This window comes from Brassica napus, chromosome A1 (assembly GCF_020379485.1).
Source record: "Brassica napus cultivar Da-Ae chromosome A1, Da-Ae, whole genome shotgun sequence".
Classification (NCBI taxonomy): domain Eukaryota; kingdom Viridiplantae; phylum Streptophyta; class Magnoliopsida; order Brassicales; family Brassicaceae; genus Brassica; species Brassica napus.
Window position 1 is genome coordinate 21,352,379 of NC_063434.1, and position 16,475 is coordinate 21,368,853.

The 16,475-nt window shown below is 32.6% G+C and overlaps 3 protein-coding genes across 3 annotated transcripts; all 3 read left to right on the forward strand.

Moving 5' to 3' along the window:
- The first annotated feature begins 1,459 nt into the window (after positions 1-1,459).
- Positions 1,460-5,673, forward strand: LOC106434080 (uncharacterized protein sll0005). Its single transcript, XM_013874915.3, has 13 exons — positions 1,460-1,825; positions 1,904-2,053; positions 2,131-2,301; positions 2,410-2,553; positions 2,628-2,733; positions 2,805-2,953; positions 3,052-3,177; positions 3,328-3,471; positions 3,911-3,998; positions 4,083-4,456; positions 4,563-4,886; positions 5,051-5,281; positions 5,362-5,673. The coding sequence occupies exons 1-13, from the start codon at positions 1,616-1,618 to the stop codon at positions 5,494-5,496; spliced, it is 2,352 nt and encodes a 783-aa protein (XP_013730369.1). The 5' UTR covers positions 1,460-1,615; the 3' UTR covers positions 5,497-5,673.
- Positions 5,674-5,896: 223 nt separating this feature from the next.
- On the forward strand, positions 5,897-9,841 carry LOC125576488 (uncharacterized protein At2g29880-like). Its single transcript, XM_048736685.1, has 2 exons — positions 5,897-7,928; positions 8,025-9,841. The coding sequence occupies exons 1-2, from the start codon at positions 7,536-7,538 to the stop codon at positions 8,595-8,597; spliced, it is 966 nt and encodes a 321-aa protein (XP_048592642.1). The 5' UTR covers positions 5,897-7,535; the 3' UTR covers positions 8,598-9,841.
- A 4,544-nt stretch (positions 9,842-14,385) lies between these two features.
- On the forward strand, positions 14,386-15,695 carry LOC106434069 (CLAVATA3/ESR (CLE)-related protein 19). The gene has a single exon (XM_013874903.3). The coding sequence runs from the start codon at positions 15,344-15,346 to the stop codon at positions 15,566-15,568; it is 225 nt and encodes a 74-aa protein (XP_013730357.1). The 5' UTR covers positions 14,386-15,343; the 3' UTR covers positions 15,569-15,695.
- The last annotated feature ends 780 nt before the right edge of the window (positions 15,696-16,475 follow it).

The following is a 16,475-nucleotide window of genomic DNA, read 5'->3' on the forward strand; positions in this document are numbered from 1 at the left end:
GAATTCTTCACCATGAGAATATGTATGCTCAGTATACGATGAACTAATGAAACTAGTGAACCGAACTGTCAATGGTAATGAGATATTCAAATTAAGAATCATATATACTCAGATAACTGAGTTAAACTTGTTTGCGGATGCACATTAACGCCCCCTTCAAGATTTCTAGCCACTAGTGCCCTCATCTCGTCATCAAACAACCCTGAAAAAGTAAAATATTTAATAAATGTTATGAAAATTGGCTGCATTTTCCCATGAAACTGGAAAGAGATTGCAAGAGGCTTCCCAAACAAGAACGAAAGCTTAGTGGAAGCTCCTTCCTGAAAAATAAATCTACCACACCACTACCGCCCATTCGACGCTATATTGAAGCAAATTCCACCTAATTATAAAGTACATGGAAAAGAGAAATGAACCGTTGAAAAGATTGTCATGCTAGGTACATTATATAAGGAATTAAGGAGGAAAACATTTAAGACCTTGTGGAGTGTGTTCATAACCTTATCAAGACGTGGATTTATCATCGGAAATCTGATAAAAGAAAAATTTGTTATATTGATGATCGATCTTTGTATATGGAAAACGACTTTCTAACGTGGAATCTTCAAAACACAAGGTCTAGATTTAACGCTATAAATCCTACATGTTGTCGTTATATTTTTCTGACGTGGCTTGCCAATGGAGTTTAGCGAGAGATGAATAACATTATAACAACGTCAACATGCAAACTGTTTTTTTATCACTTCTCTGTTCTCAGGTTGTTTTTAAGAAAGCAAGAGAAGATTTATGATATTTAAGCAAAACATAAATTTTCTGTCACCAGAATGTTTTCACATATATGGATCTTCCATAACATGGAAGCATATATTAAGCTAATATAATGGTTGATGATAAAGAAGAAAAAACGCTAATTCGAAAGTATCACGATATTGGAAAGAACATATGCAATGGAACGTAACTTTGTTATTTTACCAAAAAAAAAGAAGTAACTTTGTGTGCACTTAAGTGGAATGTTGAATGTTTCATGGGTTGTTGGAACTGATAGCAGTGGACCAGTGGTTATGGTCTTGTTTGAACCAGAGATAAAGAGCTGAATAGAGTTTATGTTGATCTTCTGTTAATAATTTTAACACCTTTTGTCATGACTCATGAGGGTTTATTTGCGCCATTTTCAGTATCTTTATTTTTTATTTTTGATCAACAGTATCTTTATTTTTGTAGCTCATTTTTATGACATTATTCAATTTTCCCATTTACAAATGATTGGTTTGGACCTTTGGAGGTCATCTAAATTCTGATATTATCATTTTTTTTTGAAATTATCAAATATTATTTTCTTTTAAGTTCTTTCCCCTATTTTCCATGTTTTTTCTTCGAACGTATGTTGTCACAATCTATCGTTGTACCGAGGAATGCGTAAAAAGCCTCAATAAAAGAAAATGGAAACAAATCACCAAAATCTGAGTAGCAGAGAAATTTCATAAGAACGTCGTTACGCCACGTGGTCCCCTCCATGGCCGTTACCTTCCTCTGATATACCAAACACTCCCACTTAGAGAGGGAGCCACTGCTTCTTTTCAGCACAGTCAAACTCAGATCTCAAACCTCTCTTTCCATGGAAGCAGCATCTCCAAGGCTCGTCAACTGCGGACCCAAACCAACCCGATTCTCCGTCTCCTCCCGCCGCTCCTTCGTCTCCACGATCCCTCACCGTAATCTCTCTCGGCGGATCCTAGCCGTCGCTACTGATCCCAAACCTACACAGACCCCCACCGTCAACGGATCTTCTTCATCGTCAAAAGGAGTCAACAACAATGTCTCCACGGTTAAGATTCTTTCTTCCTCTCGTCCCAGTTTTATTGCTGTCTCATCAATTTTTGCTAACATCCAAATCGTTAAACAGAGAGTCAAGGACGTATCGAAAGAGATTAAGAGAGTGAGAGCTCAAATGGAAGAAGACGAGCAGTTGTCTGTGTTAATGAGAGGCCTTCGTGGCCAGAACTTGAATGATTCCGTTTTCGCGGATGATAGTATTCAGCTAAGGCTTGTAGAGGTGACAATTTTAAAAATTATTTTAACGCAATTTCAGCTGAAGCTTTTTTAAGTGATTGACTTAGCAGAATTGTGTAGACTGGTGAGAGCAGTGAGTTCTTGCCTTTGGTATATGATCCGGCTACCATCTCTGCTTACTGGGGGAAACGGCCTCGTGCTGTTGCTAGTCGAGTTATCCAGTTGCTCTCTGTCGCTGGCGGCTTTCTCTCCCGTCTTGCAGTCGATGTAATCAACAAGAAAGTCAAAGAGGTAGGTTATGAGTCTGTATGTGATCAGCATAAGTTTGCTAAAAGTTTCAATTTTTATGTTTCTTGGGTATGTATGTAGTAGTTTGAGTCTCATTTGTGGTTTGTCAAGAATGAGGTTTCTAGGGCGATTGAATTGAGGGAAATTGTTACTTCACTGGGTCCAGCTTACATTAAACTTGGGCAAGCTTTGAGTATTCGACCAGATATCTTGTCTCCTGCTGCAATGACAGAACTTCAGAAGCTTTGTGACAAGGTGTGATGCTGCAATTTTCTGTTTCCTTCATTCGTTGTCATTTAATCTGAATAGCTAAATGTGGTTATTCGAAGGTCCCTTCATTTCCTGATGATGTAGCAATGGCTCTTCTCGAGGAGGAGCTGGGGAAGCCGTGGCAGGAAATTTACTCAGAGCTCTCTCCTTCCCCAATCGCTGCCGGTAAGTTTTGAACATAGCATTTTGGTAGACTTGATTCCAGATGATTTATTGTTGGTCTCTTTTTTCTTTAGCGTCTCTGGGGCAAGTGTATAAGGGAAGATTAAAGGATAACGGGGATCTGGTGGCAGTGAAAGTACAGAGGCCTTTTGTTCTTGAGACTGTAACTGTTGACTTGTTTGTGATTCGGAATTTGGGTCTGTTTCTGCGGAAGTTCCCTCAGGCAAGGTTTCGTCTGACAGCTCAGCTTATGCACTTATTTTTCTCCTTCACCGTTCATCTTCATGACTTTCGACCTTCTTTGTTGGAATTTTCGTGCAGGTGTCAGTAGACGTTGTTGGACTGGTTGATGAATGGGCTGCTCGCTTTTTTGAGGAGCTGGATTATGTTAACGAGGGAGAAAATGGTACATATTTTGCAGAAATGATGAAGAAAGATCTCCCACAAGTACGATTCGTGACTTTTCTTATGGGCATTTCAGTTTGTTTGTTGTCTACATATGAAGCGACTCATCATAAGTTTGCCTTTGAAAAGTACTTATGTGGGTTACATCTTTGGAATGGTTTCTAATCTTGCAACCATTGATGATGGGTTCAGGTTGTTGTACCAAAAACTTACGAGAAATACACGTCAAGGAAGGTTCTTACAACACAATGGATTGATGGCGAAAAACTGTCACAAAGTATGGAGAATGACGTTGGAGAGCTTGTGAATGTTGGCGTTATTTGTTACCTAAAGCAGGTAACAGTTTCTGCATACTTGTTGCAAAGCAGAACTTGAGCTTAGCTTTTATTTTGTTCAGATTCTTCTGCAATTATGCTAAGTGATATAGGGAGCATATGCTTTCTCAGGTTTCTATTCTAGTTAGCATCGCTTGTCAAGTTCTTAGCCATAGATTCCAATAAATTCATCTAGTGAGTATAATGATTATCAAGCAGGGACTTGTAGGACCATTGTGTACCTCAGGTCTACCCACTGCTTAACTAGATCTATTGTAAGATAAGCAAAACTTTTGGCCACCAAAATACTTCATCATGTCAATTTCTTTTTGACTTTGTCTGTGCTGTTTTCTGGTCATTCTACATTGTAGAATCTACACAATTTTCATGTTTTAAGAAGTGAAAATGTTGTATATATTGAATTCTTCTTGTTAACTATGGTGGTGTTTTTGTGCGACCAGTTGCTTGATACTGGCTTTTTCCATGCTGACCCTCATCCTGGAAATATGATCCGTACCCCAGACGGAAAGCTTGCCATCCTTGATTTTGGTAATGATTCTAGTTCCAGAGTCACATTCAGTTGTGTCTGAGAAAATCCTTTTGTTGACATTTTATTTTTCTATCCATTGGCAGGTCTTGTTACGAAGTTGACTGATGATCAGAAGTATGGGATGATTGAAGCCATTGCACACTTAATTCACAGAGATTATGATGCCATAGTAAAAGATTTTGTCAAACTTGGTTTCATACCTGATGGGGTCAATCTGGCACCTATATTACCTGTCCTGGCCAAGGTTTTTGACCAGGCACTTGAAGGTGGAGGAGCTAAAAACATCAACTTTCAGGAGTTGGCTGCAGATTTGGCGCAGATAACTTTTGACTATCCTTTCAGAATCCCTCCTTATTTCGCCCTTATAATTAGAGCAATTGGTGTGCTCGAAGGGATAGCTCTAGTGGGGAATCCTGAATTTGCTATTGTGGACGAGGCTTATCCTTATATCGCTCAGGTATTTTTATATGAACTCTGTAACTTTTATCTAGCACACCCTCTTTCACTGAACCTTTACAAAATACTGATGATTGTTTTCTTCATGTGATTACCTTAATACTTAGAGGCTCCTGACCGATGAATCTCCTCGCCTGAGGGAGGCTTTACGCTACACAATATATGGGAAGACTGGCGTTTTTGATGCTGAGAGATTCATCGATGTGATGCAAGCCTTTGAGACTTTCATTACAGCAGCCAAAAGTGGAGGAGGAGAAGATATGAATGGGGGCATGGCTGAGCTGGCTCTTCTGCAAAACCAGACAAGCAGTCGGGTTCCTATGTTTCCAGCCAGTGCATCCCAACCAAACCAGCCAGCTCAAACGCGAGTCGCTTTGTCTTTTCTGCTTTCCGAGAAAGGAAACTTCTTCCGCGAGTTTCTACTGGATGAGGTACTCACTAACAAAATCTAACCACTTATTTCGCCTTGTCAGAAAAATACTCTGAACTAATTAAAAAATGAATGTGAATCTAGACAATTAACTTGTTGACAAGCTCAGAGCTACTTATTCATGGTGTCCTGAGTTCTGACAGATGTTGTGATTACTGAAAACAGATAGTAAAAGGCATCGATGCAATCACAAGAGAACAGCTGGTGCAAGCAATGGCGGTCTTTGGATTCAGAAACGCACCACCAATTTTCGGTATGGTACCTTCACTAGGACCTTTCAGACCTGCAGGACTTCTTCCATCTGTAACAGAAGAAGACAAAGTCATCTTGAACAATGTTCAGAAAGTAATCGAGTTCCTTACTGGAAGAAGCTCCATGTCGAATAATCCCAATCAGGTTAGTTTCTCTTGGACCTTCTCATATAATTCTGTATTACCAGAGTGCTGAACTTGTGTGTGTTCATTATCATAAAACAGGTAGTAGATGTAACTCAAGTGGTTCGGGAACTGCTTCCTGTTTTGCCTGGAATCTCTGTGACAGTATTGCCGGATATTATGAGTCGGCTTGGGTCAAGAGTAATGGCTAGAATAGTTCGAGATACCTTTTTGTAAATACTGTTGAGCTTTAGTATAATTGTGCCTATAAGTTGCATTCTAAAGTACCTAAAAAGATATACTAGGATGATACCCGCGTTGAAACGCGGTTTTTTTTTAACTTAACCAATAAAAATTATGTATTATATACAATAGATTTGTTGTATTATTTAATTTATTTTATTTTTAATTTAATATTTGTTCAATAAATTATTCAGGTAAATTTATGAGAAAAAGACTAGGATAGCACTAAACCAAGTTTTTGTTCCCAAAGTAGCACTCAAGGCTCAAAATCACAAAAATAGGTTTTATTAAAGAGGTAAATATACACTTAGGTGGGGGTATTGGTTCTTGAAGTTTGATGGAATTTGAAGGAAATATAGTTTCTATTAAATTCTACTGTTATTCAATTATGAATTTCATCAATTCTTTCACATTCTTGTGTTATTGAATTAAAGATTTCTATTCTGATTTATAATTACTTTAAATTCTACTGTTATTCAATATTTGATAGATTTTGTAGTAATGTTAATTGAAAAGAATTTAATGGAAAATGTATTGTCAATATGTAAAGAAGCAATTCCTTAATTTTATGATGAGATTTGTCATCCTAGTAAAATTCTAACGGTGGTAGTATAACAAATATACCGATATTTTGATTTGTACTCCCACCTAAAAACAAAACAAGCGAATAACAGAAATATCTTTTGTAAATGTTTTCAGAAAATCCCTACAAATTAGTACTTATCAAAACTTCAAATTGTTGTTGACAATAATCAAATAACTAGATCTCGACCCGCACAACCGTGCGGATGATTATTTTTATATACATAATTATTTATTTTACATGGCTAACTATAATATTTAACATATTACAAATTGTTTAATATAACATTTTAGAGTGAATATACCGTGACTTTATTCGCAAGTAATCTTGTATATTAATTGTAGAATATTTTAAATAAGTTGGTATGGTTAATTGTATCGTAGATATGCATATCTTGATATATTAGAGGATATTCTTCTTAGTTGTTTCGATATTTTATTGCTAAATTTTAGGACATTTCAAATCAGATTTGAGGGGAAGTTATAATTCGATAATATTGTTAGAATATCCTTTTTTGAACGTTATTGTAACATGATAATGTGTAAATTAGTTGTTTCGATATAAGAAATAATATATAAAATATATCTTATTTTATTGTTGCAACAGAAACTTGGTTTTGAAAAATCTTGTGCGGATAATTACTTGGACTGCACATACGATATATTGGCTAGATGGTGATATGATATATTACCTCTGTCTAAATGGACCTAATGATATATTGGCTAGATGGTGATATGATACGACGGGTTTGATGGTTCTTTTCAGGTGAGCATGTTTAATTTTTACGTGAAACTGACAAAAGCAATCTGAAACAGAGGTTTTATGGACTATTTTAGGTGAAACTGTCGAGCTGTTAACGACATGTACATTAACAAACCAGAACTGTAGAACAGAACTAAACATAAACGAAAATATATTAGTCTATGAAGGAAAATGATTTCAAAACGATGGATTGTGTTTTATGTTTTAGATGGTTTACATTTGCACTATATAACGGATTTCAAAATGATTGTTGTGTGGGTCAAAATTTATAACCACTCCAATTTTATAGGATCCGATTAATATTAGGAATGATATATTATGAAGCCATATTATTAGAAGATAAATGAATGATAACTGATTTCTAGGAATAAGTCCAATAGGTCCATTTTTTAAAATATCACACATGAATCAAGGTTGTGACTTCTGTTTTAATATATAAGATATACACAAAATCTCAACAAATGAGTGCGTATCCTTTTAGAAAAAAATCTCTTTATAGATTGCTTCACCTATATATAGCACTGATCATATCACTTCTCAAAGCAAGAAAATCCCACCTAGAAAAGGTTTCCGCAGAAGTTATAAATGAGTAGTTTTTGTCTTTTTGTCTTTTTGTTATCATTAGGTGTTAGTGTTCACCGTTTGCTCATATTATTTCTTTTTATAAGATAATCATTCGCATATATGTATGTTAAAGATGACTAATAAATATTTTCATTGTTGTATTAGGATGGAATCAGGAGAAGCATCGCAGCCACAAAAAGTTAAGAGCGGATATTTTCCATGGACATCTCAAGAGAGTCACTTGTTGAAACGTCTTCTTGTTGATGGTATCAGACGAGGATGGCGTGATTCAAATGGCTCCTTGACCAAAAGAACAATAGAGACAAAGGTATTACCGATTCTAAACAAACAGCTCAGGTGCAACAAGACTTACAAGCATTACTTGAATCGAATGAAATCCTTGAAAAAAGAATATCATAGTTACACAGACCTGCTTCGATTTAGCTCTGGTTTTGGGTGGGATCCCGTAACTAAACAATTCACAGCTCCCGACGAAGTATGGGAAGAATATCTTAAGGTAATTTTTGTAACTCCCTTTTAAAGTTTTAATAGCTTTTTATTTATTTTTTAAATATTTTCACTAATGAACATATAACATTTACATTTTTATCAGGCACATCCAAATAATGATAATATGAAGACTAAAACCTTTGAAGCTTTTGAAGACTTAGAAGTCATTTTTGAAAGTGCTACAGCAAGGGGAAACAACGCATTTGGACTTGGTGGTGATGCAACTGCTGAAGCTTTTGAAGTTGAAAATGATGTTCAAGAAAGAGAAGATGTGAACCATATGGAAAATGGTACTGAGTCTAATGAGACAACATGTAGACCTTCTAAAGAAAAGTTGCCTTCTAGGAAGAGAGCTAAACCCAGTGGTGATGGAGAACCATCAGAATCGATTAACCTTGGTGAGCATTCTGAAAAAGTGCTAAGTGAAATGATTGGAGTAAGCACTAACATCATGAATCTTATGCAACAAAGAGAAGAAAGGCATCAAAAAGAAGCTGAAGAAAGAGAATCTGAGAAGAGAAAGAATAACATTTGGGATGCTATCAAAGAGATTCCTGGTCTGGAAAGAGATATCTGCTATGATGCAGTAACCAAAATTCATACCTTGAATATGAAAGATGTCTTTCTTAGCATGTCCGTTGAAGAGCGCTTGGGTTGGATCCGTCGTAACGTTTAGGGTATTATTTAAGCTTTAGCTATGCATCTAATAAAGTTCACGTATGAATTTGAATAATTGTGCTCAGAGTAGTAGTCATTTTTTAGTTTTTATTTATTTGAATAATCTCTTTTGTCTCAGTCCCATAATAAAGGATCCAAGCTTTTTTATGTGTTATATAAGCTTTTTCTGTGTTATACGTGATCAGTCCGATATCAAATATCACACTAAACACTGAACTATATAAACGATTAAAGAAAGTATCACATGGAGAGTGAAAGAGAAACATCCAGTGTGATAATATAATTTATATTGTAGAGAATCATTTGCAATTGTTTTAAATTTTGCAACAAACTTCCAAATTCAAATTTATATATGGTGCTTTTTCTTTAATAAGTTGTTTGAATTAGTCAACAATGTCATACTATCCCATGAAAATAGAAACAAATGTCATACAACAAACTTCCAAATTCAAATTTATAAGGGTGATTTCCTTTAATATTAGTCAAGAATGTCATACGATCGTAACTATCCCAACAAAATAGTACCTACATGAAAGCATCAAATTTTAAACTTAACTTTACGAGCTTTATATATAACCCGTGTATCAAAATCAAAAACAAAACTTAAGAGAACAAATCGACAAAAAAAAATTCGGTTTCTTAATAGATTACCTTTTCATGGATCAAAATTTTCACGAAGAGAGAGACATCATGATGGATATCGAGCAAACAGAAAATGATGATTTTGAGGCGAGCATATTTCTTATGGTGGTGATGGTTGCTATTGGAGCTCAGTTTCAAAACTCAAGAAAGTATCTCATGGGTCAAAATTCTATAGAACGTCCCCTTCGCCGGCCAGTCACAATGCTCGGAGAACTATACATACAGAAGGTATTAAATGAGGATCCATAGATCTTATTGATTAGTATTATGCATTTTAATAAATTGCTACAGTCACTAAACTTTTGTAGTAGTAGTAACGCTTATTTTTTTACTTTCAGTTTTATCACTAATAAAATAATGTTTGTTACCTTTTCAATAGGAAAAATTCAAAAATCTCATTGATTTTGGAACGTGCATTCTTTTAAAATCCATAAGAAAAAGCAAACATGGGAATTATGTAAATGCATTAAAATCTCATCAAGTCTTATAAACTACAGCAAAAATTACTATTTATGAATTCTTTCAAATTCTATTAAATTCTTTGATTGAATACCACCTCCTTATACCCCTTGGGTTAATTAATCCAAACCTTAGGGTTTAGAAGTTAAGGGGTGGGGTTTTGGAATTAAGATTTAAAATTTTATAAAAAATAAATACTAAAATAAAAAATAAAAATTTTAAAAACAGTTTCAAAAAGTATTTATAAAAAGAAAATTTGAAAAAAAAATAAAAAAAAATTTCAAAAAAAAATTTCAAAAAAAAATTATAAAAATTTCGAATCTGAAAACATATAATCTGAAACTATAAAAAATTTCTTTTTTTCATTTTTTTTTTATTTTTTTTATTTTTATTTTATTTATTTTTATTTATTTTTGTTTGTTTATTTAATTTTAAACCAAGGTAGTTTACCCTTTAATGAATGTTATTTTTGTGACTTTCTCCTTCTAGTGCCCTTTTTGATACATAAACTTCAAAAGGTGCTATTATTGACAATTGCCCTAAATTTATTCTCATAAAAATAAATTATTTTTTCTTTTTAAGTTTTTATATTAGTATAAATACATATATATCTCATATTACTTATGGTTTCTTGAGATCGTTCACACTTTGTGAAAATATATTAATAATCTTGTGGTAAAGAGATTTTAAAGAATTTATCATTGAACAGTTATATTGTCTTTTGACTTATGAAACTATATTTTTATTTCTAAGTCAATCTAATAATTTGCTGTAAAAAAAGTTGATCTAATTATTTATTTAAATGTTATACATGCAGATTTATTATGGTGAATCAAGTAACTAACTTTTCATTACTATTTGATATTTATTCAAATAATTTTAAATATAGTAAATTAAGATTATCTGTGATAAATTATTTGTATAAAAATCTAATTGTTTCTTAAATCTTTACGTAAAGATTAACAATTTTTCCACAAAATGTGGTATAATACAGATTCTTAACCCAATTAATATCCTACTCTATTAGTAGATTAAGTAATTAAGTCAATATTAAGTATATTATATAATTAATGTGTATATTAAATGGTAGAACTATGAATAAGTCCAAAACTTAAATGACAACTTTCATGGTAGATAAAAATATGACTCTATTTTAATAGAGTACACTAGATTTTGAACCACGTTTGAGAAACACGGGTTTGTTTTTGAAATTAAATATGTTTTTTAAAAATAAATTTTTATATAAGTTTGTGTATAGGCTTGGGCACATTTATCCGAAACCGCGACCTGGATCGTACAAAAATAAAAAAGAAAACGAAAAGTACAATATAACTGAATATTATAAATAACCAAGGAAATCATATATCTCTAAGACCAAGATTTTAACACCGAACCGAGAATCAAATGGGTACCTGAATTTAAAAATTATCCGAATTATTAAATATTTTAATTTGTACACCTTTTTAAACCCAAAATTATCATATAGAAATTATAAAATGAGTTAAATCTATTGTTACCAAAAATCTTGGTAAAAAATATAAGTATAATTGTTTTGATACTTTGGTTGATAGAAATAAGTAAAATGATGTATTAGTGTCGTAATAAATAAACTTGTAGACCAAGTAAGATAATTATTTTTTGTTTTTTTTGTTTTGATAATCGTATCTCTAGTATATTATTAACAAAAAAATCTTAGAATATATCTACTTAGCATATTCACAATATATTCATTTTTTGTTAACATATTCTTACAATTTAAAGCTTTAATTTTAAATTTGTAATTATCAACCAATCTTATGGTTTAAATAATATGTAACTGTTTCAAGAATATGTATATGTGATGTAATGTTTTGATGTATTTGAATGTAAGAGTACGATTGTATAACAAACAGTGTGATGAAGAATGTGGTATGATTGTGTCAAATGGTGGTCTAGGTCTTTAACATAGTCATGTTTGACTTTTGAATAAGTGACATTTGAATAAGAGTTTAGACATCTTGTATTTTTTCTTCGAAGAGAAGACATGTAAGGTCAACATAAGACATTAAGGAGCTCTTTCATTTAAAAAAAAACAGTCTGATCAATGGCAAGATGGAGTGTAATGTTTCATAGTTCGTAGGTCAATAGAATGACATAATTTTGTATATTAGGATAGATCAGTCACGTTATAATCTTAATGGGACATGTTTAGAAGTCGTTGGTGGCCAATAGAATTGATATAGTTTTGGTATAATATTTTATTAATTTGTAAATATATGGTGTAATATTTTTGATTTGTTTGTTAGAGCAAAAAACAGGTATAGATGTGGTATAATCTAATTAACGTGTAATGCTACAAAAATATATGGTAAGACCAAAAAAATAAATCTAATGAAAGGGTCTAAACAATCTTTATAAGTAGATTTATAAAGGGTCTAAACAATCTTTATAAGACTGCTTCCTTTTTAATAGAATAGATATACAACTGATTAAGATTGTTTGTCCTCCTATAACCCATATACTTGCTGTGATAATAACACAGATGGAATAGAACAATGACTTTGTTTCTTCAACCTGGTTGAGCTGATGCAGAATATTTACGTTTAATATCTTGTGGAAGAGGTCTTTCCTCCAAATTATGCATGATATGTGAGAGACCTAGAGGGAGATCCGCTTACCAGAAATCTCAAGAGGTTTTATGGTAATCTCAAGAGGTTTTATGGTATAGCCCCTGCTTTGGTTGAGATTTGTATGCACAGTGGAGGTCGGGTTGCTCAATGCTACAAGACTATGATGAGGCATGACATCATTGTTCCTGACTCACAGGAAGCAAACTTCGTCGATTAGGTCTTTGGACATGTTCATAGTAGAACACCATTGCTAGGGTAAAGTTTAGGTCTTTGGACATGTTCTTAGTAGAACACCATTGCTAAAGAATCCTCGTAATATTGTTGATGATAGAATGAGAGCGATGATCTTTCTTCAGTCATTTAGCGTATCTGCCTGTGTTTAAAATGTTTGTATTTTTAATAGAACATTCCTTAAATATTACATAAGATAAATATAGTGATGATGTGAATGTTGATTCTTTGTGAAACACTAAATGGATTATATATCCACCACTCAACCCAGTTATACCGTGCAAAATCTTGGACAATCTTGTGCAAGTTTGTGTAAATTTCAGTTATCTAAATAACTCTAATGAGATTATGTGCTTTGATAATTTGCCAAATGAAAATAATGTTGGACACAACTCCTAAATCAGTAGGTGGATGGTCGTCTTCTTCAAGATATACACAAGTAAAGAAAAGAGTATAGACAAGCATTGCTCTTAAAATAGATTCTTAAGAAACAGAGTATTTTATAGTGTTCTGTGAAGCTGCATGTTGATTGAATTCTCTTTAGAAAAAGGTTGTTGTGTCGAGGAAATGATTTACTTGTTACACCTTACATCATGTACTTAGACATATCCACCGACATGTTACATACTGCTTTAAACAATATATACAATACATCATACCCATCAAAATGCAGCCCACCATTTTAGTTATCGTCTGCACAAAATCTAACAATGATATTTACTGCCTAACTGTATTTGTCAGCTTTTGGTTGCATAGTATAGCCCTTAGTCTACATAGAAGTTTGCTTCCCTAAAATTAACTCTTGTCTATTATCATCTGGCTTACCTGTGCTTCCACGAAATAAATCACCATTGAAATGTCCATCTCATTAATGGCAATAGAACTATCTATTTAGTTAATGTGTGTCCACGTGAACAAGATCAGCACCAACACTTGTGACGATATATATATATATATATTTTCTTGTGATGATATTTTTGAAATTCTCAGATACACAAACCTAGGTTTTAACCAGTAACGACTCTCGAATATATATAGAGGAACAACTGATCATTTTATTTACAAAAATCAATCAACTTTTATTTTTGTTAAACGTAACTCGTCAATATCAACATGTGTGTTACTTTTCTAATTAAAAAAAATTTGTTTTGGAAAGCTAGTTGTAATGATTTCATAATCCACTATTTTATCTGGTATATGAAACATATATATCAATGTGTTTAATTTCAGATATATAACCAGGATTATGAAAAAATATTTGAAAAATCAAGTTCATGATAAGTTTCAAAAAAAAAATCAAGTTCATGATAAAAAAAGTCTAGTTCATGATAAAAAGTCCAGTTCATGATTAACAAACTAAATGTTAATAAAAAATTGACATTTATTGTTTTTCTTGAGAAAAGGCTTTCTAAAAAAACATTTATTGTTACTTTTGAAGACGATATAAAAGAAAAAACAATTCACGAACAAACTAAAAGTATTGAATTGTGGTTTTTTTTCTGTGGTTGGGTTATATAGGCATTGACAATGATATTGATCAGGTTACGTTTTTAACCTTTTATGTACAAATTCAAAAGTTTAGGGTTACACACATTTTTTGCTTAAATTTGGGTTACGCACATTTGAGATAGTTCTTTGTTAAGTTGTAACTGAATACATGACATACTTTTATATTTTATTTGATTCTCACGTTGTTGTGTGTGTGTTTTTTTAATGAGATTCAGTAGATAACAAAAAGTAAAGATGTGAAATAACATTGATTGGTAAGTTTCGTGATATAAATGTGTGAAATCGAGAAGTTGAAAGAAAGAGTGATGGTGTGAAAGTAAAAATGAGGAGAGTCCTTTTGGGAAGAAAAAAATTAAATGCGTTTGATTGAAATCAATAGTTGCTATAGTACTAAGTAGTTAGTAGGAGGAAGCAAACAAGCATGGGTTCTGTTTTCACTTGTTCACTTACTTTTAAAGTCGCACTGCCAAACTCATTACAGTTTCCATGTTCTTTGTTTCAAAGGTTTGTCCGATACTCTCTTCTTCATAATGAAACACTACATATGTAACGTATATACAAAAGCTCTTTAAGTGATTAAAATTGTTTGGAACATGACCATATCCATTAGTAAATTAAGTTTTTCGTACTCATACTAAGATCAACTGATGACATCAAGTAATATGAACCTTGAGAGATACTAAGATCAACTGATGACATCAAGTAATATGAACTATAATATAAATTACACCATATTAATTAAGCTTGAAATCTACCTTTCGAATCTAGAGCCACTTGTAAGGGAGATAACATACATAAGAAGGCAAGTAAGAGTATCATGTTGTTTTTCTGGTGAGTCGTAGCAGAATGTTTGGGTTTTATTCATAAAGAAAAAATCTATTTAATATTTATTTTACTATTAAATTACAACTGGTCAGCTTTACTGTTACCATAAATGAGTCCACAGGTTCACTTAATGAGGCTGAGGATGATGAATCTTCATATCAGAGACATAAATGAATAACCTCTCTTTTTTTTTTTATCGTAGCGACTAGCGAGAACGAGATAAAGACGGACATGCATGATTTCCACATAATTACCTAATTATTTTTAAACAATATTATTTAAGTTACATGCTTGATTTTATTTGTTCTTTTATGCATCATAGGCTTATAGCTTATATATAAATTTTATCCACTCTAATTCTTTTTGCCCCTTTTATCAAACGTCGCTATTTATAACAGTCGACATATTTGCTTTCCTTCATATTATATCCTCATCAAACAAACAAAAAACATTTTGACTAAAATAGAAAATGAAGATCAAGGGATTAATATTGGCTTCTTCTCTCCTGATTATTGCATTCATTCATCATTCGGAATCAGCTTCAATGCGGAGTTTGCTAATGAAGAATGGAACGTACGAAGATGAAGAAGCACAAGTTCTAAAGTTCGACTCCACGGAGATGATCACTAACACTACAGCTGTGGAGTCAAAACGGATAATTCCCACGGGTCCAAATCCACTTCACAACAGGTAACTTTGATCATTCGAGAACAAGATATGTTACGTGCATGTTGTTCTTTTTGTTGTTGTTATGATCTATGATCGTATTGTCTAATGTAATGATGAATGTATGATATACATTTTATAATTTACGTTAACTACTCGATATTCTTTGCCTTTCCACACATATTTGTATAAAACTTTGTTTCAAAGTGACTTAAAGAAACCATATGATATCATACCGCAACCAAATATACCCTATGGTTGGCTAAGTAGTGGAAAGTGGTTCTCTCCTTCTTTTTTTTTTTAACATAAGTTTTTTTTTCTGTTCAAGCTTTATACGGGATCGATCCTTATATACTCCGCATGATCCATATACCGTCATTCTTTTAGGAAATTTTTAAGTGAAATTTTTTCCTCTTCATAATTTTTGATGTGCTAAGATCTTCGGATATTTCTAACTCATTTTAAATGTTAACTTTAATTAATTCCAAATCTATTTACAAAATATCCTTTTATCACTTTTAGCATAAACTATAAAGTGAAGATGGTTCAATTATTTTTATGAAAAGTTACATATATATATGCGCACTAATTCAACCAAAAACCACCATAAATATATGACGGAGAAAATATATCGCATGGCTGGTATTTGGATATCACGTTGAACCATATAATATTATAAAAATATTATGAGGAGGCAGATGTTTCAGTTATTCTTGTGAATTTGTGTTTTGTATAGACTTTTTTTTTTTGTATAGAATTTGTGTTTTGTATAGACTGTGGACTTTTTCTTGGGCAGAAGTTTCTGAAACTATAATTTAATTCACATATGTCAGAAGAAACTCACTTTATAGTTAATACTTAGTGTCTCCCAACTCCTACCTTGTCTACCTCTCTCTCTGTTACGAATATTGATTATGCAATCTTGCAAGTATGTT

Excerpts from the sequence above, each read along its gene's own strand:
- LOC106434080 (XM_013874915.3), top strand. The coding sequence starts at position 1,616 with ATGGAAGCAGCATCTCCAAGGCTCGTCAACTGCGGACCCAAACCAACC. Across the intron at positions 3,472-3,910 it reads TTATTTGTTACCTAAAGCAG|TTGCTTGATACTGGCTTTTT; the intron begins GTAACAGTTTCT and ends TTGTGCGACCAG. Across the intron at positions 4,887-5,050 it reads GCGAGTTTCTACTGGATGAG|ATAGTAAAAGGCATCGATGC; the intron begins GTACTCACTAAC and ends TACTGAAAACAG.
- LOC125576488 (XM_048736685.1), top strand. The coding sequence starts at position 7,536 with ATGTTAAAGATGACTAATAAATATTTTCATTGTTGTATTAGGATGGAA. Across the intron at positions 7,929-8,024 it reads TATGGGAAGAATATCTTAAG|GCACATCCAAATAATGATAA; the intron begins GTAATTTTTGTA and ends CATTTTTATCAG.
- LOC106434069 (XM_013874903.3), top strand. The coding sequence starts at position 15,344 with ATGAAGATCAAGGGATTAATATTGGCTTCTTCTCTCCTGATTATTGCA.